Source organism: Aquila chrysaetos, chromosome 4 (assembly GCF_900496995.4).
Source record: "Aquila chrysaetos chrysaetos chromosome 4, bAquChr1.4, whole genome shotgun sequence".
NCBI lineage: Eukaryota > Metazoa > Chordata > Aves > Accipitriformes > Accipitridae > Aquila > Aquila chrysaetos.
The window spans coordinates 5,814,193-5,835,333 of NC_044007.1; the positions used below are offsets into that span (position 1 = coordinate 5,814,193).

The following is a 21,141-nucleotide window of genomic DNA, read 5'->3' on the forward strand; positions in this document are numbered from 1 at the left end:
TGAGCTAATGAGGGTGTTTATTCTCTTGCTAACTTTGGAAATGTTTGATTAAAGACCACTGGCTGTGCAGTACAGAGGATGAAAACTAAACATAAGTGGCCGGTTTTCTAGTGGATAAGAAAAGGGCAGCATGCTCATGAACATGGAAAGGGGAAAGTACTCAGGAAAATCTGCTGCCTTCCTTCTGAGCCTAATTGCTGAAGCTGTAACCTCCCCAGCAAGAACTCCTCTTGAACAACGTTATTTCAGGCCCCTGTGATTTCTTCTTTGGCCAATTTTGTCATTCTCTAACTGCAACTTTCCCTGGCTTTAGAAAGTGGTTTCTAGGATAGAGGTGTTGGCAGAGCCCCTCAATCCACAAGTGCTGGAGAGAGGCGAGCTGTTTTGCTAACCCAACTGACTTAATTGAAGGAGTTGAGGAGAGGGAACAGATACCTTTTGGGTACGCCAGCACTTCTCTAGGTCTTAGTAGCATGCTGCCCACAATGCTTGGAATTTTACCTGATAAAAAAAAAAAATAAAATCTGGTGGACAAGTGAACAGAGGAGGTGATAGTTCTGCAATGCAGTTCGTGAAGTTGGTTGGTTTAAAAAAAAAAAAAAAAAAGAGTTGCTTAGTTAAGTAAATTACTCTGGCAACATGACTCCATTCCAGTTAGCTGCACCCTCAGTGGGGGTTTTGGCAGCTGGCTGTGAGTTAAAGGTGCAAGCTGTTGGTTGCAAGCCCAGCCCTGCCTATCACAGCTACTTTGGCACTACGCAACGCAGCAGCACCAATGCTTTTCTGCTTCCTGCTCTCTTCCACTGCTCACTCCTCTAGGTTATGTAGTTCACTTTGTGAAGGTGAGCGTTTTGACACGGGCAACACAATCTCTTCTTGGGCTTTTATTAAGTTTCGAACATCTGCTGAACCTACCCTTAGCCTGACAGGTTTTTCTGTTTAGTGAGGGGTACAAAGCAGCTAGCCAGGGTTGATGGGGAGTCAGTGGAAGGGGCACAAGTAGGATCCCTTTCCACTCTGTAGCCTGGTGGGGTTCAGTGATGGTTCTCCAGGGGATGTTAAACCTGTCTCTAGAGTCTAGGTTGCTTCTGTGCAGTTTTCTCCTTGGGGAGGAACTGGTAAAGCTGGTGGATACACAAAGATTTCCCCCGCAAGCTGGTAAAACTCTAGCTTTATTTCCAGTAAAGGGTCAGCTCTGTGCCAGGCTGTCTGACGTGTGGCATGCGGTGCTTCAGTTTATGCATCAAGAGAGAGGTGGTGGCAGTAGATACAAGTGAAGAAAATGTCTTCAGTGAGCTCTTTGGAGTGCTGGGCTTTGCTGGATCGCATATTCCCTGAGCACAGTGCATCCCTGAAGCCCTTCTTCCCTGCTTGGTGACCCTGGTCCATGGGTGGCAGTTCACGCTGACCTGAACTGGTATGTATGGTCACCAAGTGGGAGAGAGTCTGCAGCGCTTTCCTGCAAATGCTCATGCAGCCTCTTGGTTGTGAGGACCAACAGATCTGCTCTGGGCTTCACATCTTTGTAGGCAGCTGCTTGAGATCTATTAAAAGTCAAAAGGACAAAATCATGCTGCTTTAGTTAATAAAAAATGCAAAAGAAAAAGCCTTTATTGGGATGCTGTTGGCTTAGGAGGTAAGTTACCATTTGCATCTGGGAAGAGGAGTAACCTTATTTTTGGAGGTTTTCAACACCAAATTGGATAAACCCTGAACAACTTGGTCTGAATTCACTGTTGATGGTGCTTTGAGTGGGAGGTTGGACTAGAAACCCTATGAGGTCCTGTTCAGCATGAATGGATCTGTGAGTACTGTGCATTAAACTTATTGACTGATGCTAGGATTAATTTGTTCAGCTATGCCAAACAGTTGCTGCTTCATGGAGAAAAAGAAAGGAAAAAAAAAAAAGGCAAGAGAAGAAGCCTATTAAACATATTCCTTCACTTTGCATAGAAAAGACACGAATCTTTCTCCTACCTATGCTGCACACTTTGCCATCGAACCGCAGTTCCTTCAAGTTATATTGACCTCTTAGAGCAAATGATTTCCTTAAAAATCACATTTGCTATTTGATGGGTTTTCTATCTCATTAGGGAGCCAATCAAATACAGCAGATCTGATTTTTACTACTAGCTGCATTGCAAATTCTAGACAGTGTTTCATGAAGGTTCAGTTAACAAGAAATGTGATTAGAAAAGTATCTAATGACTTTAATTTGCATATACAGCACAGATACTTTCAAGATACTATCTTTTATTAACCTTTAAGTGCCAAATATACTTATAAATAAATAAGGCCGGATTTTGTCACTCTGATATTGACTGGAACCTTGCCCTAGGAATACATCAATCTAAGTCTGCTGGACTACTCATGCAGGAAAAAAAACATCACAAATAAGACTGAATGTGGCAGAATTTGGCCTGAATTTATGTGCATATGTAGGTGGTCCTCATGTATATACAGGCAACTTAGAAATATATACATCAACTGCTTAGCCACTTTAATGCTTTTTCATAAGGATTCTTCTATGTTATTGGGTTTTTACGAAAACAGATGGGGAAAAAGCTCTCAGTCACTTAGCTCTGCTTTGTGGCATGTCATTTGCCAGCAGTGCTAGTGGTTTTACGTTCCATATACGGATGTCCACTGCTTCAGGTGGAGGAGACACCAGTAACAGTCCATTAAAGGACTCATGCCAACATCTTGCCAACACGCTACAGGCTTGGGGAAGAGTGGCTGGAAAGCTGCCCAGCAAAAAAAGGACCTGGGGGTGCTGGTCGACAGCCGGCTGAATATGAGCCAGCAGTGTGCCCAGGTGGCCAAGAAGGCCAACGGCATCCTGGCCTGTATCAGAAATAGTGTGGCCAGCAGGAGCAGGGAGGCGATTGTTCCCCTGTACTCGGCACTGGTGAGGCCGCACCTCGAGTGCTGTGTTCAGTTTTGGGCCCCTCACTACAGGAAAGACATGGAGGGGCTGGAGCGTGTCCAGAGAAGGGCAACTGAGTTGGTGAGGGGCCTGGAGCACAAGTCTTATGAGGAGCGGCTGAGGGAACTGGGGTTGTTTAGCCTGGAGAAAAGGAGGCTGAGGGGAGACCTTATTGCTCTCTGCAACTACCTGAAAGGAGGTTGTGGTGAGGTGGGTACTGGTCTCTTCTATCAAGTAACAAGTGATAGGACAAGAGGAAATGGCCTCCAATTGCGGCAGGGGAGGTTTAGATTGGATATTAGGAAAAAATTCTTCACTGAAAGGGTTGTCAAGCATTGGAACAGGCTTCCCAGGGAAGTGGTGGTGTCACCATCCCTAGAGGTGTTCAAAAAACACGTAGACAAGGCACTTCAGGACATGGTTTAGTAGGCATGGTGCTGTTGCGTTGACGGTTGGACTCAATGATCTTGAAGGTCTTTTCCAACCTAAATGATTCTATGATTCTCTCTCTTGTAAAATTCAGTGATGCTGGAACCTGCATGCCATCAGTTGGAACATGAATATGCAGGACAGGTGTAGCCAGGCTGCTGGATCACAACCAAGTACCCCATGACAGCAGGCATAATCCTGCTCTGTTCACAGAGCTCTGGCTGAAACCTACTCTGAATCTTTGGTGAAGTTAGCTCTTGACTATGAGAAGTACCTATTGATAAGGTCTAAATGGAGTGGCTTCCAAGCTTACATTTGGGCCTAACGGGAGCAGGTAAAGGGGAAAAAATTCCCACAGTTGGGTTTTTCAAAAAATTTCCATGCCATTGGAAATTCAGTGTGGCAGTAAGTTGGCCATGCCAAATTTCAAGTCCTCATGCTTTGACATGTGGCAACAGAAGAGTTTCTCAGTGAAATGTTTCTATGTTTCAAATAGTTTTATTTCACAACGATAGGTCTCTAATCTTGTTCTTGGAAAAAGACTGGTTTTGGATGGTATTTACAAAAAGGAGGGGAAGGAGTGATCAGCCAGAGGAAGACGCTGGAATGGAAAATTGAAAGTGAACCTGTTCAAACATGAGCAAGTTACAGGTGACTGAGAACAGCATTGTTACAGCAAGGAGAAGTTGGCCTCAACTCTCAACGGATGATAACTGTGCTGTCTAAAATACATAAATATGTCATAGAATGGTATGGCATTTCATATGAGGTGTTTTTTCCATTGATGTTGTAGGGTGAAGAAGGGCCCCCTGGCTTTCCTGGACTGAAAGGGGATAAAGGAGAAAAAGTAAGTCCAAGTCTTTATTAATTATACTGTGAAAAGTTTATAAAGCTATTGTGGAAGGCTAATGAAAACAGGCCCTCTTCTAAGTCTTTTGTTTTACCTCTGTGTTTTCTTGTTTTGTGTTAGCAAGATGCCAAGAAAAGGAGACTGCGTTGTTGTACTATTTTTCAGCAAAGTGCGCCTTAAAATCTTTAAACCTGTTGACAATGCTCAGCCACATTTGACAAATGTGTGGAGATCTCAAGGGCATGAACGTTGTCTAAACTTTGTAAAACTCCAAAACAGAAGGTTGAAACAGAATCGAAGCTCAGTGCTAATGCCTCCACATACAGAAACAGCAGTGTTTCATTAATATGAGACACAGAAGGCCGAGATTATCATGTCCTTTCTTGCACTGAACATAAATAACTTTTGGACTGAGATGGCCTTTAGCTGCTTACTGTGTCATCATCTTAAACCACCCCCCCCCCCCCCCCAAAACCCCCAACGACAAAAAGCCCCCCTATCCTGCACCAAACTTGCTCTGTTGACTAGTATTTACTTTGGACACATTTGCCAGAAATGCCTTAAACGTAATTTGCGGGGGGTATTTTAGGAATTTAAACTTTTCCACCTCTTGTAAAATAGCAAATGTTCAGGATTGCAAGGCAAAATCCCCCTTCAAGTAATACACAACAAACCAGCTCAGTGTAATGACAGCCCAGGGTGGCAGTTTGCAGTGCCCATGTCTCTTTCTCATTTGAGCCTTTTTTTACAATATACTTCAAAAGAAAGTGCTGCGGTGCCTAGAAGTAAAAACACAGAGCCAGTTCTTCACCGTGTACGTTGGCTTGCCTGTTTTGTGTCTGTTGTCTTTCCATTCTCCATTTGTTCTTTAAATCGCCAGCTGCATGCAGCAAAACTTGCCTTTTCCCTGCATTTGCTGCTATCCCCCTTAGCTGTGGTGCTGCCAACCTCAACATATTTAGTTCCATTCGTCCTGATGCACAGGAAGATTTAAAAAGTGGTGTCTGGTTTTCTGTTTTTGTTTTCTATGGCTTTGCATGTTCACAGCTCTCAGACTTCCTGGTGGCCAGGGTAGTTCCTGAGGACTGCTTGAGTTTTTCAAGGCTTCTTTTCTGTTTGCTTTTAGGCTCATTACTTATGTGCATTATAGCTGTGCCTAGAGGCTTCTGAGCTTTGGGATGGATGCTGTACAAGCAAAGAGGGAAAAAAAAAAACCCTAAAAAAATCAGTATTTAGTTACAAAACAGCAGGTTTTTGAGACAATGGAATGGTGGACAGTGAGGCTGAGGGGAGATGATATTAAGGTGACTCAATGGTTACCTGTCTAATTAGCTGCAGAGCTTTTATATTAATTTATTCTTGAATGAGTTAAGTGGCCAAGAGTGCGTAGTTCCTCATTAACAGCTCATCAATTGGTCATAGTGTGTTAATGTCAGCAGCAGCTCCTCCAGAGAGTGTAAATAATAAATGTTTGCATTGAAATGATTCTTCTCCTTCCTTATTCTTGTCTTGATGCACTACTTAAGTACTTGCACTTGCAACGGGTGTTGATATTGTGCTGATGATAATTCTGTTATTGTTCCAGGGGTCCCTGGGCTCACCTGGCCCCGCTGGGAAGGACGGAGCAAAAGGAGAAGCCGTAAGCTTTTGTGTTCCTCCCATGTAATCCTTGCCTTTCAGTGCAAGGCAGGCAGTGAAAATCAATCTCTATTGAGTGGAACATGTCTTGGGGATTTGTATGGCCATTTTAGGAAGAGCAGAAACAAATGGTAGGAAGTTAATAGCCCCAGCACTCTCCCTCATACACTTGCAGCAATGGCAGGCGTCGTATGGATTAGCCGTCCGGGGAGGCTCCCAGGGCAGCTCTGTTACCATTAAGATGGGAAAGGGGCAGTCGTGGCAGCCTGTGGTTTGGGACCCGCTGCTGTTGCTGTGTTGGTTAATAGCTGCAGCTGCAGAGCCTGGCTATTTGTTTTAAGTCTGGCAGAGTCATCGGCTAGTGGAGACGGCAGGGGGTGCAGGGGGCCGTCTTGTGCTTCCACAACGGACTGGGGTTAGAGAAATAGGGGTCTCGGTCACAGGAGCAAGGACCTGAACCCCTCTTGTGTACTGCTAAAAGCTAAGAACAAAGGAAGAGGTGCAGGATTAGCTCAAAGAAGGATGCAGCATACCAAATACTGCCTTTAAGAGGACCACAGTTGAAGCATAAAACCACAAACACATTTTCCAGTGTCTTATATAAGTGTGTTTTAGAGGTTTCCCTCCTTTTCTCTGCTTGATCACCATCCCTTTGAATTATCTTCATCCCAATGGTGGACCTTTATCAGCTCATTCACTGACCCTTTGTGGCAGTCATTTGGTGGTGACTGGAGGAACTTGGGGAAAGGACTCTTTGGAAGGGAAGGCATACACAAAAGTAGTGATACACAGCGGAAAAGCTCTTTTTTCCCCGTTACTTACATCCTGATTCTGCTTTGTGCCACACTTGTCCCACTTTGGAAAAACTGTGATAATTTTCCAATATAGCTTCCAGAACTGGTGCAACTTCATCCCATCACACCACACATGGCATGCATGGTCTGGGATTGGACAGTGACATACTTGGACTTGCAGAATTTCTTATAGGATGTGTTTATTGCACTGAAAGGTCACTATTCAAGAACAAGTGCATAATGTTATCTCCAAGGAGTCCATGTTTGTAGATTGTAGTTGGTGCAAGCTGTTCACAACTTAGGGAACTCATTTCTTGCTACTTAGGTGGTTGTGTTTGAAGAGCAGATAAATAGCTGCTTCAGTTTTCGGTTTGTCTCTTTCTGCTTTCATTTTTGTGAAGAAAGTACACCACAAACTTTCAGACCTGGATATAAGTACTCAGGACTGTCGATACAGCATAGAGCTTCCATTTCTAAAGCTGTGTGTAATGACTGTTTTAAGCCATCCTAGCCTTTATATATAAAAGATTAGCTTTTACCACTTACATTGCTGTTACTTGTAGGGTGAACCAGGACAGCCAGGAGCATTTGGACTGCCTGGGCCAGCAGGTCCAAAGGTAAGCTTTCCATTTCTTCTTTACATGGGCAGGCATATTTTTTTCATTGACTTTTTATATGTGTGGATTGCTTGAATAACTTTTTGTTTATGACTTTTGATATTCTCACTGGTAAATGAAGAAACTCAAAATGCTCATTTTCATCAGGGGTCTGCTAAGGTATCAGCAATTAGGCAAGGTATGTAAAAAAAAGAAATACCTTTTGTTCAATCAACAGCATAGCTGGAGAAGGTGAAGAGAACATATTTTGGGGTACATAAGCCCTGCTTCATGTCTTCGTTAAGACTTCCCAACTCTCACAGAGATGTAGGTGAGAATTATTATCCCTACCCTATGACTGGGAAAAAAAAAAAAAAAAATCATGGAGAAAGCCTAGCCTGGATGTTTCTGCCTATTTTGGGAGCTTCAATTTTGTACCAGTAGACAGTGGCAAAGTGATATAGAACTTGAGCCAGTGCTTATATCACTGAGTTTGCTTCAAACAAGGTGCTTCTGAATGGAGATCTGTTGAGACTTAGCTGAGCATCAGAAATGTGCCTAAATTTTGAAGGCCTTCTCATGAGCAATTCTTTAACCTCTTTTCAAAGTCTCAGCTCTCCTTGCCTTGTTCCCTGGTTACTGAGGGGTTAACTACCCCTCAGCTGTTTTCAGTTTTCTTGTTATAACACAAAAAGAAGATGGTACACTAGATTGACAAGTGTGTTTTCAGGGACATCGTACACACCAAGTTCAGCTCAGCCTATGAAAGGTGCTGCAAGGGCAACAGACTGATTGCCCAAATTTACTTCACCTAGTTCTGTTCCGGTACAAGCAAAGACCTTTGAGCATCACATCTTTCTGGAAGAGTCGTATCTAGTCATCTAGATCTCCCACTGAGTTCACTGATGCCTTTGTCCTCAAATAGGAGTTAAGTACCTGAACACCTTTCCAGACGTAGTCCTGATTGTCACTTCGGCATGTCTGAGAGGACTCTATGAAGCAGTTCATTTATATAGGTCCTTCTGGGTTCCTCAGCTATGGAGAAGCCCTTCCTCCAAAATGTCTTTTTTTCATAGAGAGAAATGTTCATCATTTCCTAAAGTCTCATCAGGAGGGTATCGGAACTAATGGTGTGTTTGTGGATTAGTGGAAATACTTGGCAGCCATCCCACAGTTCTCTGCAGGAGCCGTATTGCCTTCAGTAACACAAAGGGGTTGATTGTGGAAGCTGCATGGCTGCATGTTCAGCAGGGGATAAATGACAGCTGCAAAGCAGGGCTGGGCTGAGCTGAGTGGAGGCACTCCAGATATTGTTTTGTCCTTCAGTGGCATTTGGGAGTGGATGATACGAACTGATTTCATCATCCACAAATGCCTGTCAGCTGCATCTCTCCTATCACGTAAATAAATACATGTTTTCTCTCTGTCCTGCATGTTTTCCCATAGTGGAATTACAAACCAGTAGGCTATATGATGCTCCTTGTAGTATGAAGTTCCTCACCCTTGCTTTGCAAAGCTTTTACAAACCGAGCTAAACTGAGGCGTCTACATCTACCTGCAGAAAGGCTTGATCTTGGAAAATGCTCCATATTTCCCACCAGGATCATCAGGCACATACTAGTTCAGCCAAGTACTGAGGCAGTGCTTAACAGAAGTTCAGCATTATGGGCTGGGCAGGATAGGTGCTGGTGGGGCTGGACCTAAAGACATCTGACTAAGCAGTGCCAGGCGCTCCCAGGGAAAAGGTGAGCTTGGCTAACCCCAGCCTCTCATCTCCAGTGGCTAAATATAAAACGATCGTGTGCTTTCACAGTGACTTTTATTTACCTCAAGGGATGCACTGGCTATGTGCAGTGTCCTTGAGCTGGATTCTGGCCTGAGCTATTTTAAGAAACAATCCTGACTTTGCTGACAGGGCTTTAAAATCTAATATATGGATCCACACTCCTTTACTCCTCGGCGTAAAGCCCGACTAGCTCGCAGTGTGTAGAGATGGGTGGAGTTGGCAATCAGAGAGGTCACATCTCCAATTACCGTAGTAATGATTTTTTTGTTGCCAGATCACTTATTTTTATTTTTATCATCAGTATTAATACAGCGGCTCTGGGCTCTACCCCAGGCTCCATGGAGAGCTACCCTGCAGTTTCTCTGGTCGGTTGGGATGTGGTCCTTCCCGGCTCGATCCATCTTCATTTGCATTGAGCCAGGCAAGCGCAGTGCATGCTCAGCAGCTGTACCTGCACCCCAGGAAATATAGCCCCCTGTTTATCTGCTTGGCTGAGGGATTTCCAGTCTTTTGCCTCAGTGGGAATTGCCAGCACTTTCTTTTAAGGAGGTGCCTCGCAGCTTTTATAGACCTCGTTAATTATGTGAAGCTTCCACTAGCACAGATAAGGGTCCTGCAGACTTCTGGTAATAGGACTTCAATCCACAGAGGTACCGTAATGGATGATGAGCCCGTTGGGGTACATGCATGGGTTACAGAAATGAAATGGCATCAGTATGTCTTCTCTGGTTTTACTGCTTTTGCTGCTTAGTAAAGTCTCCAGGGGAGATTGTTCCTAGCTCAGTGTCTTCATTGTAAAAATGTGGGGGGTTTTGGTGTTTGGTTTTTTTTCTTTTTCATCAGACTTGGTGGGTAAACTTCATTGCTCACCAAGAGGGATGTATGATCTTGTTGGCTATGAGCTGGTGGAAACAAAGAAAAGCTCTCAAAGGCAGCCTTGTGCTAATCAGTGTTGGAGCTTCTGGTTACAGAAGATGGTCTGAGATGGCAAGAAATAACCCACATAAATATGTGGGACCTGGCAGGTTAATTTAAATGGAGTAAGTGGGTCCAGAGAAAAAAGGCCATAGCTCAGGTCCCTCGCTGTATGATATTATAGCAGTGAAACAAAGCTTGAATTTTTGAGACCAGGCCCTTTAGCCTGTAAAATCCTGCAGCAAATATTTAACCTTTTCCTTCTTTTTTTTCTGTGTCTTTAATAAAAGGTTAAAGAGATTTTTCGTGGCTGTCATTGCTATGGCACTGACATAGCTATAGCATTCCCATCTGAACTGACAGTTATCTGCACTTGATAGAAAAAACAGAGGGAGAGGGGGGAAAAAAAAAATCCAGCCTTTGAAATATAAAGTATTAGGTAAGAGTTTCATTTTGACAAATTTCCTTCTTCCTGTTTGCTTCAGCTGTTGAAGGTCTCATGCTTCTCTGGTTTACCAGACATGATCTCAGCGCAGGCCTTGAGTAGGATCAGCAAGTCTTCTTCTCCAGAGAAACTCAGTTTCTCTATCTATAATTTTTGCTGAGTGTTATAACCACATTTTATGTAATGGTACTGACTATGGACTTTGATAATTTGGACAACTTGGAGCAGGCCTCTATTTCCGTAGGGGTTTTGCCTAGACTTTGATAGTAGTATTTTTCTGCAGGCTGAAGGGAGAGATGTAAGTGCATGCCTGCTGCTCTCCCTCTACCATTAGAGGACTTGCACTGCTTCCTCACCTTGCAGAGGTCCTCACGTGCCTGATGTCGTACAGATCCGAGCCACCTTTGCTAGAGCTTAAACCCAGTTCTTGTTAACCTGTTTGTGAATCTCCCCCCTGAGTTTGCCATGTGGTTTGCTTCCATACTTAACGCAGGTTCAGCCACTTGACAGCTGGGCTGATGAGCTGCTTCAGGGCACAGCTTCATCTGCTTTAACAAGGCGAGTCCTCTCTGGCAGAGGGAAGGGAATTTTGGCAATGCATTCCTTAAAGCAGTGGTGAAACATAGCCAAGTACAGTCCAGCCAGCCTGCCAGGACTGTGCTTAACGACTGCTCCAAATGAGATTGTCATTTGGGGTAAGGCAAGTGTAAACAGCGGTGTGACATGACTAGCCTCCTGGGCACTCGCATCGGGACAAAAAAGCCTCAGTTCTGCTAATAATTCATTGCAAACACATCTTGCATTTTTAATTTTATTTTTTTAAAATAAGAAACATCTATTAATATGAGATGTAGAAATGATTTAAAAATAAAATCTTGGTCAGTTTTGACAGCCTTATCCACTACAGCCACCCAATACAGGAGTTAACCAGATGGGGGCAAGGTAAGTGAGATAAGTAAGAGAATAATCAGTCAAATAGGTGATACAAGATGCCAAAACAGTTCTCATGGTCAACCTGTCAGGCCCAGGCTGTCTCCATAGGATGGCTCTGAGGGCTGAGCCTGTTCAGCTGAGGATCCAGACCATTTACAGGCATTGTAAGACTCATAAAAGCGCACAATGAGAGTGTTCTCCGTTTCAGTTTACCTTCTCCAGGGAGAAAGGCAGTGTGCAACCAGCTGAAGGACTGCTGGAATGTACCTCATCCTCCTGCATTTCTCCCACTTATGCTGAAAACAAACATTGGACAATATAGTTCAGATCTGTTTCTTTTCATTTACTCTTCAAAATATATAACATTTTGAAGTCTGTGCTTCATCTAAGCTGGGATATGGCCTTTGCTGCACTGCTTGCAGCAATGTATGCCTGTGCTTTGTTCCACCAACGCTGTGTTCAGGAGTCAAGACAAAGCTCAGTCACCCTGCACACAACAGGCAGGCAACGACTGATGTTGCCAAAACTTCCGAAATAACCTGTAGAGGAACTTGCGTGGGACAGTTTGCCTTTGTAGGGCAAAACTGAAAACAGAAGGATAAAACTTACTAATTTCTGAGCGCTGGGAACAGAAGAAAACATTGGGGTGTCAATTTGGGTAAGTAGCTGGGAAGTCAGACACTGCTCTCTGTGTTAGCGCTGAGACAGTCGAGAAGCCTCAACTGCTCCCTGTGAGCCCAGGAGTGCAACTTACGTTTCTGAATAACTGATTTTATTCTTGGTCTTTTCTGTGAAACAGTTTCTGGTGTTTTACTGTATCTCAATTCCTTGCCAGGGATCCGAGGGAAAACAGGGTCCTCCAGGAATTAAAGGCTATGTAGGTGCACCGGTAAGTCATGGATCTTGTTAAATTTGTAACACTCTAGAAACTTTCTCTACTTTTTCAGTGTGTTCTGCCCCAGATATTTTTATTATTATTATTATTATTATTATTATTATTATTATTATTATTAAGCAGTTTAGGGTATGTCTGACCACTTACCTGTACTATGTCCAAATAGTGACATTTTCTCGCCTTCATGGAGTTTCTTCTGACTTCTTTAAATGAGAACAGACCTGTAGCCAGTAGAGAGATGTCAGTAGAAATGACTTGATTACTGAGATAACAGCTGGTGATTTTGTGATGCTTCCACTGTAATGCAGTTGCTTTGGTCTGTGTTGATGCACCATTTATATGGTGCTTGAAAACTTCATCATAACACCAAGAATAAATACCACCCTCTCAGCAAGTTTCCAATCATATTTTCAAAACTGTCAGGGAATAGCCTTTGGCCTCAGGGGACAAACCTGCCTTGAATGAACAGACAGCAAGAGCAAAAGAAATCAGATTCTGTCAAGTTAGCATCTCTGTCTTGTGGTCTCACCTTGGTAATTATGGAGGCAGTCTTTAAGCTGGTGTTGCAAAGGCTGATTGGATTTTCTGAGATTTAAGGACCTGACTGGGTCGGAGCAATGCCCAGTATCAATACAGGCTGGGGGATGAAGTGATTGAGGGCAGCCCTGTGGAGAAGGACTCGAGGGTACTGGTGGATGAAAAGCTGGACATGAGCCAGCAATGTGCGTTCACAGCCCAGAAGGCCAAGCGCGTCCTGGGCTGCATCCAAAGAAGCGTGGCCAGCAGGTCGAGGGAGGTGATTCTGCCCCTCGACTCCACTCTCATGAGACCCCACCTGGAGTACTGCGTGCAGCTCTGGGGTCCCCAGCACAGGGAAAGACATGGACCTGTTGGAGCGGGTCCAGAGGAGGGCCACAAAAATGATCAGAGGGCTGGAACACCTCTGCTATGAAGAAAGGCTGAGAGAGTTGGGGTTGTTCAGCCTGGAGAAGGGAAGGCTCCAGGGAGACCTTATTGTGGCCTTTCAATACTTAAAGGGGGCTTCTAAGAAAGATGGGGACAGACATTTTAGTAGGGCGTGTTGCAATTGGACAAGGGGTAATGGTTTTAAACTAAAAGAGGGTAGATCTAGACTAGATTTAAGGAAGAAATTTTTTACAATGAGGGTGGTGAAACACTGGAACAGGTTGCCCAGAGAGGTGGTAGATGGCCCATCCCTGGAAACATTCAAGGTCAGGTTGGACGGGGCTCTGAGCAACCTGATCTAGTTGAGGATGTCCCTGCTCATTGCAGGGGGGTTGGACTAGATGACCTTTAAAGGTCCCTTCCAACCCAAACTGATCTATGATTCTATGACCATACATCAGTGCACTTTAGTGGCATACCAGATGTGCTCATGCACTGAAAGATTTCCCTGTGCCAGCTGAGGGCTTGCCTTACAACTCACTACAAAGGGGTGCAATTTGTTCAAAAGAGCTTGAGCACTTTTGTCTTTGCCCAGGTGCATGCTGTTTCCCTGTATGGTCTAAGGCTGAATTGTATTAGGCTTGGAAGATGATGAAATGAATATGGGGGTGGCATCACCTGCCCACGTGGTAGACTCTTGCAGTATTAATGAGATAAACAGACAAAGCTATGAGAACACTTCCTTCCTGCTCCTTGAGTCACCTTTTTGTGTGAGAAGCAAAGCTCTCATGTGCTGCACTGTTACTGAGGGTCCTGTCCATTTCGATCGTGAGATTGACATTTGGCTTGTGCTGCTGGGGAGGAGCAAAGCGATAATCATCTACTCAGTCTACATGAGGGCCCCATAGTTATTAGTGCATTAAAGGAGTCATATTTTTAAGCCTCCTGCCATTTGGTTTTTTGGGAATAGTAGGGTTATTTCTTGGCAGAGTGGGAAGCTGTGCAGGCTCAGTTTAGGTTATTAGAGATGGTCAGGGCTGTACAGAGTTTGCTCACAGTCCACCATGGCCTGATATCTGAAAATCTTAATTATCTAAATCATCCTAAGGGCCAAATAAACCCAGACATGTAGCTCTCGTTAGTTTGAAGATAAGCCTCCTCTATAATGTAAAATAAATTGAAGTTTAAATATAAATGTATTATTAGAATAAGAAGCATTTTAAGCTTTGGCAGTTTTACTGAGCTTATTCGTCTGCCTGTAGCTACTGGTTGGTTGCTCCATTGCTACAATAAAGGTAAAATACAAAGTGCTTGCCGTACCACAGGAAGGTGAAATCCGTTCCTGCCCATTGAGTCAATCGCCTGCGTTAGCGTTGCTGTCTTACTTCTAGCTAAGCCCCAGCAAATGTTTTTGGTGTACCTGGGAGGAGATGAATTATGCAGTCCAGATGAACACTGGCATTGGAGTCACAGCACAAAAATGTGCTTGGGCCTCTAGGACAGGGATTGTCTACCATTTGCCAGTTTTCAGAGGTACCTGCTGTCCGCCTAGCTACTGCATCCAAACCCACCAGGAATGGGCATTCTTGCTCGTTTACGCGATAGGTTTTTCCATCAGTATCGTCCTCTACCTAAGTCCTCATTGTTTACGAGCAACATGAAAAATGCAGAGCGTTGGTTGTTTTCCAGACCATCTGCAGCTGTGGTGTGTTCCCTGTTCCTCCACACTGCTGTTGGCAGGAGGGTCATGTGTCTGCAGGCAATATAATATTACAGGCGTTCTTGGGCCCACAGGCCATCCCTGCTCTGTAAGTCTGCTTAGACCATGGTTGTGGCCAACTTTGAGGACTGGCAACATGGGAAATGTCCTTGAGGTTCACTTGAATAGATTGTGCAGCCATGCACAGCGATTTGGTGACTAATTAGAGGAGATAACTATGCCTCTACTTGGATTGAGCTTTATAATCTCTTTTTCTTCTTATTTTTAGGGTCTACAAGGAGAAAGAGGAGAAAAGGGAACCAGAGGCGACAAGGTATTCCTGCTGCATGCTAGGAAAAGCCAGGCTGCTCTTTGCCTTTGCATGTTAGGTGGGACAGGCTGCCAGGCCAGCAGCTCCGGAGGGTGATTGATGATGGAGTTTCCTCACTGCGCAGCAGCTCCTGGTGGTGTCTGGGAATGACCTCCCATGGGAGCGCAGAAGGGCTTTACGGATCTCTGCTGTCTACTAAGCACACATTTAGGGACTTCTTTTCGGTGTGTAGCCAGGGATGGAGGAGAGAGAAGAGGAGTGAAGGTATGCCAGTGGGGAGATCTAGCAGGGTGTCCACATTGGGTGCACTGAGAGTCGCGAATGACCACTGACTGCTGCTGACCATGTCTGCATCCAGCATTTCCCTGTCTCCCTGCAGTTGCTCCGATTATCCAACTTCCTATGCTTCTGTCTTCTCCCAACACCATAAGCTCAGTGTTAGTATCAGGAAGTTTCTGTGTTAAAGGCTTCATCCAACTGGTGCTGCTTCTCAGTTCTCTGCTCTCTCCTGTCTGGGAATAATTGTTTTACAGAGCACAGGACACTCTGGAATTTGAACCACGTTTATGGTTCAAGAAAGAGACCAAATGTCTATTATACCTGGAATAAGCATTTAAAAGGAGAGCTGGGCAAACACAATGTCTTTATTATTTCAGTTTGCTCACTGTGTTCAGAGAGACCTCAGATATGTATCTGCTGCAGACCTGCCAGGCGGTGCTCAAGGCTCCCCAGCAATGCCATCGCAAATGTATTTTGCTGTCCCTGCCAGGAGAAGTGGGTGCTGGTTCACTCCTGTGCCCCAGCAAGCAGCTGGAGATGGGGCATCACTAGACTCTCAGTCGGACCCAAGTCACCCCTTTTCTCATGCATGCAAAACAGGCAGCAGAGCCTTTCTTGCCAGCTCTGAGCGGCTTGCAGCCCTGAGCAATGTCCTGTCTTGCTTATGTCTCAAGCTGGTCCTGGGACAGGAATATCTCAGTGCTGGTCTGGCAGCTTTGCCTGTGTTCAAGCTATCTTTAGTGATATCTGGCTATATGTGTTTGTCCAAAGGAGGGAGTTATTAGCTTGCTAGCACGGCCTTGTTCCCATTTCTCATTCTCCATCTCTTTCTGGATGAGAAACACAGAGATTTACACCAAGCTGTTGCCTACTGGGAAAAATGATCAATAGACCCTTAGTGTGAGATATTGTGTTTTGCTTTACCATGTGTTAAGGTGTCCATTCGTAGAGTCCATTTTGTTGTTTATGATGGAGTAGCCACAACCAAGTTTCATATTATCTATCCTTGCTGCTACAGCTAGAGCAAAAGGCTGGATTGTACTTCATCTTCTTTGTGCTTTTGCCTCAGCCCTTTGCAAGGCTGGCTCAGTGTGTTGTGTCTAGCCAGCGCGCCTCTGCTGCTTTTCCAGAGGCGAGGTTGTCTAATCTGCTGGAATATTTGGCTCCCGGAAGAAAATCCATCTTTCTGACATCACCGTGATGGGAGAGGAAGCTGGAGCTGTGTGTGGGCAGGCAGCTGACTAAGCTAGAGGAAGATTAAAGTGGGGAAGAAATGAATTAGGTTTTGTTTCATTAAAAGGATATGCACAATTAAAAGATCCCCCCCCCCTTTTTTTTTTCTTCCTGAAGCAGCCAGATCTCTGCTACAACAATTGCACTTTGATTTTTTCCAGGCTTTAATGATGGTCTCAGAGCACCCACTGCCATTGCTTGAACTTCTACCAGTCAGTACTACTGTGAAAACAGTGGGCGTAAATTCAGCAGGCCAAATATTTTCTTGTCTGCTTTTCACTCTGTAACTTGAATACTGACACCTACGCAACCTGTGTCTCTTTGTGCCTGAGGAGAAAAGTTTATTATATCACTTGAGAGCGCTAGCCCATGCAATGAGTATCGGTCTATCAAATCTACACCCTAGTATCAAAAAAAAGGCTAAATATCCCATAACACATCTTGCTACATTCTTACATCCCGGGACCTCAGATGTAAGTATTGAGGTTCTCAAATCCACTAGTATGGGTTACACCTGCACTTTAGGAGAGCCACTGCGCAATATGACTGACATCTCATGTCCTTTTGCATCCAGCGGGCTCGCTGTAGACCCCAGGACAGACTCCGCAGAGACAAGCATGGTGCACTTCCCTGCCAACATACGCCATATATATGTATGGGATATTTGGCATGTTAATTTAGGCACGTTCAACGTGACGTGGGGCATTGCTTTTGCTGCATGTGTGCATCCTGTAAATCCTTGTCTGTTGTATTAGAGAAAAGCTCGTGTAAGGAGGCAGCAGGGCTGGTCTGCTGCTGCCGGGTGCCTCTGTGCAGTGGGTTTGCTCTCCTTCAATTTTTCCCGGGGCCCTGCAGACTCTTAGGGAATCATTTTTCCGATAAATCATTACACTTTCTAACTGGTAGAGGTCAGAAAACAGCACTAAAGTTTCTGTGGAATTGGGATTTCCCCTGGTTGCTTATGACTGTTCACCATTTTGTTCCACTGGTTAAAAGCAGAAAAAAACCAGTAGAGCACAGGAGAAGGAAATGGAGTCTTAATGTGAAAATTTGAGAATAAAACTTTATTGTTTTTGTTCTTTCTTTTGGAAAAAAACCCCATTCTCTAAATAGGCTTTTGTAAAGAATGGAAAAAAGAATGAAAAATATTTATAATGACAGATTTTTCTGAAGAAACAACTGAAAGCACAATCGTTTGGCATGTTTTCAAACAGCTTTATTGTATACATTTGTATAAATAATACATTTGCCTTTCCCAGCCCCCATTACTAGCAGTAAGAACATTGACACTTTTCTGTTTTGGCAGCTAAAACAGCATGTGTGAAGTACTCGTTGCTGCAGTGTATCGATGTTAAAAATTCTCCTGAGAATACACTGCACATTTTGTCAGCAATCCACCAGACTGTTGCTTACTGAAAGTTTCAAATTCAGGATGCTCGTAGTTCAGTCAGTGCAAAGGAAACCATTTAATGTGGAAACTATTGCCACAAAAGCATGTAGATCTGGATGTCTGACGCTGTTTTTCAGCTGCTTTCTGCAGGGTACAGGTCTCTCTAATTTCATTCCTTGGATACATAATTTTGAAATAACATTTATGTTACAAGACTGATTGACTTTTTAAAGGGGAAAAAGAAATAAATTGATTTGCAAATCCATTTCTGACTTGCTGAATCAATGTCGTTTTCAAAAGGAGCTAATTAAATCCAGTGCCGTTAAGTGTTGGTTTGCAGATAATAACAGAGGTCTAACTGGGATCCTGTGGGATAGTAATCAGAATTAAAATGTCTGAAACATTAAAAAAAATAGAGTAAAGCTAATATTTTGCTGTCACTCCTTGTACTTGTAGAATTTGTTTTTACATACACATTTATGTTAACAGTGGCACTGTGTGTGCATATTTGATAATTTATATTCAGCTTTGTGTGCAGGATCCAAGCAAAATCAATGTTTCATTTTACAAAGCTTTAAGCATTTTACAGAGTAAGAGAAAGTCCCTATTTCAAAGAGTTTTAAACTAAAGAGGCTGGAATGGGCAAGGGGCACGATCTGTAAGAGAAGAGTGAAGTTCAGTAGGGAGTATGTCATTGAACTAGTCATCATCTCCATCAAGGACCTGGATTATAAAATATGGAATATGTTAAGCTTGAATGTGGAAGTATGGTAGAGGTCAGGGTCAGAATTCAAAATCATCTTGAAAGCATAATCCCCCAAAGCAGAAAATGACATTGAGAAGGGGCAGCTGCAGGATGCTTCATATGTGTAGGACAACAAATTGTGCACTGCTATGGATGGGGAGCAACTGATTAAGGAGCTGTACTCTATAAAACATGAAATAATCTTTCTGCTCAAAGTTAGCCTCAGCCGTGTCCAGTTTCGGGCACCTAGCTACAATGAAGATGTGGAAAAAATTGGGAAGTGCACAAATGAGAGCAACAAAAATGATCACAGGTCTGAAAAACATGCCCATGAAGAAAAGTTGAAAGTATTGAGGTTGTTTACTCTGGGGAAGTTTGAAGGGGGAGTTTTGTAAGTCTTCAGATACATAAAAGGCCATTGTAAAGATGAAGGAAACAGTCTGTTCTCTGTGGTGGGTTAGGGAAAGACATACTAGTCTGAAACTGTAGCAAGAAAAAGTCAGGTTTAGGTACAGGGGAAAAAACCCATATCTTCAGGTATTAAAGTAGTGAAATAGATTACCTGTGGACTTTGTGGACTGTCCAACTCTGAAGACATATAGGAATAGTTTAATTGTTCCCCCAGGTTACAGAAAGCAAGGGTGAGAAGTGAAAGGTTTTTCTTAACTGGGTAAAAATGAGCTATTGCTGGATTGTGGATTCATTATTTTTTGTAAGAGCTATTCCAGGCTGATGTTCTCCTAGTGCACTTTGTCCAGTTTACATGAAACTGCATGCAGCAAGTCCTCAGAAACTTCCTCAGCAAGCAGAGGAAGGATGCCATTGTGGAAACCTAGCACGCAACTGCTTTTGGTCGCAGCAACATTTCGTAGTACAGATGTGGGGACTTCAGCCATTTTCTCTATTGGGCTGGCTTGAATCTCTCTCATTCCTTACTCTTGGAGCAGATAACATGGACATCTCTTGCATAGTGGTGACCTAAACACCATGGATTTGAGCTATAGTGGTTCTTTCTCTTCTTTTTCTAGGGAGAGCAAGGCCTAGATGGGTTCCCTGGAAAGCCAGGTGTGGAGGGGAAACAGGTACGTGGCAAATACTCAACAGCTATGAGGCTTTTCTTTGGAACAGGTGGAGGTTGGCTCTAAAACTGAGACATCCTGGGTGGCTGCTGAGTCATGGCAAGGACCTGCTGCATCAGCAGTTTTTGTACTCCCTATTCTAAGAATCACAGTTTTCTTTTGTTTGGTTGGTTTTAGAATTAAATTGTAATGCAATATATACTTAAAGGAAATGCCAGTCCTTTAAACAGGATAGATGTTTGTCTTAATTTTCATTAAAGACATAAGGAAGCACGTATAAAAATTCAGTTGTTTAAGCCTGATTTTTATAAACTTTTTTTTCCCCCTCCCACAACATGAAAGGTAGAGAACTGGATTTAATATATTTGGTTTGTTTTCAGTAAGAAAGGCTTGGAACTATTTACATTTTTAAGACAAGATGAAACCAGAAAATGGTCTAAAAGATCAGTACATTTCTGCTGATTAGACAGATAATGCTTTGTCTAAAGCTGCTATCTGTAGATCCCACAAGACCGTTTTCATCACCCAGGTTATGATACCTAATGAGAGGCATCCTTTACTCCCAAGGATCCTCTGGTCTAAATAGCATAGGACAGAGTAAGAAGCAGAGGCTAAAAAGTGATTTGCAAAAGCCATGCAGCTAATCACTGCCACCCTTGAGCCTGAAGCTTCCAGGCTGCTGCATCTGCATCCTATTCACTAACCCTTGCTGTTTCCCTCTCTGGAAAGGATCATCTGGAGGCGTGTTTTTGCAGTTGCAGAGGTGGAGGAGCTGCACGTCGAATCCTCAGGATAGTTCGTCTTCGGGTGGTCGATCCTGCAGCTCACACAGACAAAGCAGCTGCTGGGGTCTGACCTGAATGTACTTGACAAGCACGGCAGCCACATGCTGCCCAAGTTGCTCTCGCTCTTATAGCAGCCAGAGTTTCAACTTGGTTTTGTTGGGAAGTATTTTTGTTTCCATATCAGATGTGTCTTTTGTATTTAGATGGCAAGTTATAGTATCATCAGCAGTCTTAATCTTTGTTAAATCTGCATCTTCCTCTGTGTGAGGTTATAGACATTTTTTCACTAAATGTTCTTCTGCTTCTTCGTGGGGGATTTGACAGTTAATCATCACTTTCTCTCCGCTCTGTTCCTCAGCCACGGTTTACCCTCTACCGAGAAGTATTTGTCTAGTTAGTGTTTATCGCTATCCTTACAAGATGGAAATGTTTTCCAGTGCTAGATGTGGCACTGAAATCACAATGAACTATGTTCACTATGCCCATT

At 43.7% G+C, this 21,141-nt stretch overlaps 1 protein-coding gene across 1 annotated transcript in view; it reads left to right on the forward strand.

Moving 5' to 3' along the window:
• The window catches only part of COL22A1 (collagen type XXII alpha 1 chain), a 239,637-nt gene that overhangs the window by 124,018 nt on the left and 94,478 nt on the right, over positions 1-21,141 (forward strand). The window contains exons 13-18 of the mRNA XM_030012461.2: positions 4,149-4,202; positions 5,791-5,844; positions 7,201-7,254; positions 12,148-12,201; positions 15,102-15,146; positions 19,819-19,872. Coding sequence (XP_029868321.1) covers positions 4,149-4,202; positions 5,791-5,844; positions 7,201-7,254; positions 12,148-12,201; positions 15,102-15,146; positions 19,819-19,872 — 315 coding nt within the window. The remainder of the gene's footprint in view (positions 1-4,148; positions 4,203-5,790; positions 5,845-7,200; positions 7,255-12,147; positions 12,202-15,101; positions 15,147-19,818; positions 19,873-21,141) is intronic.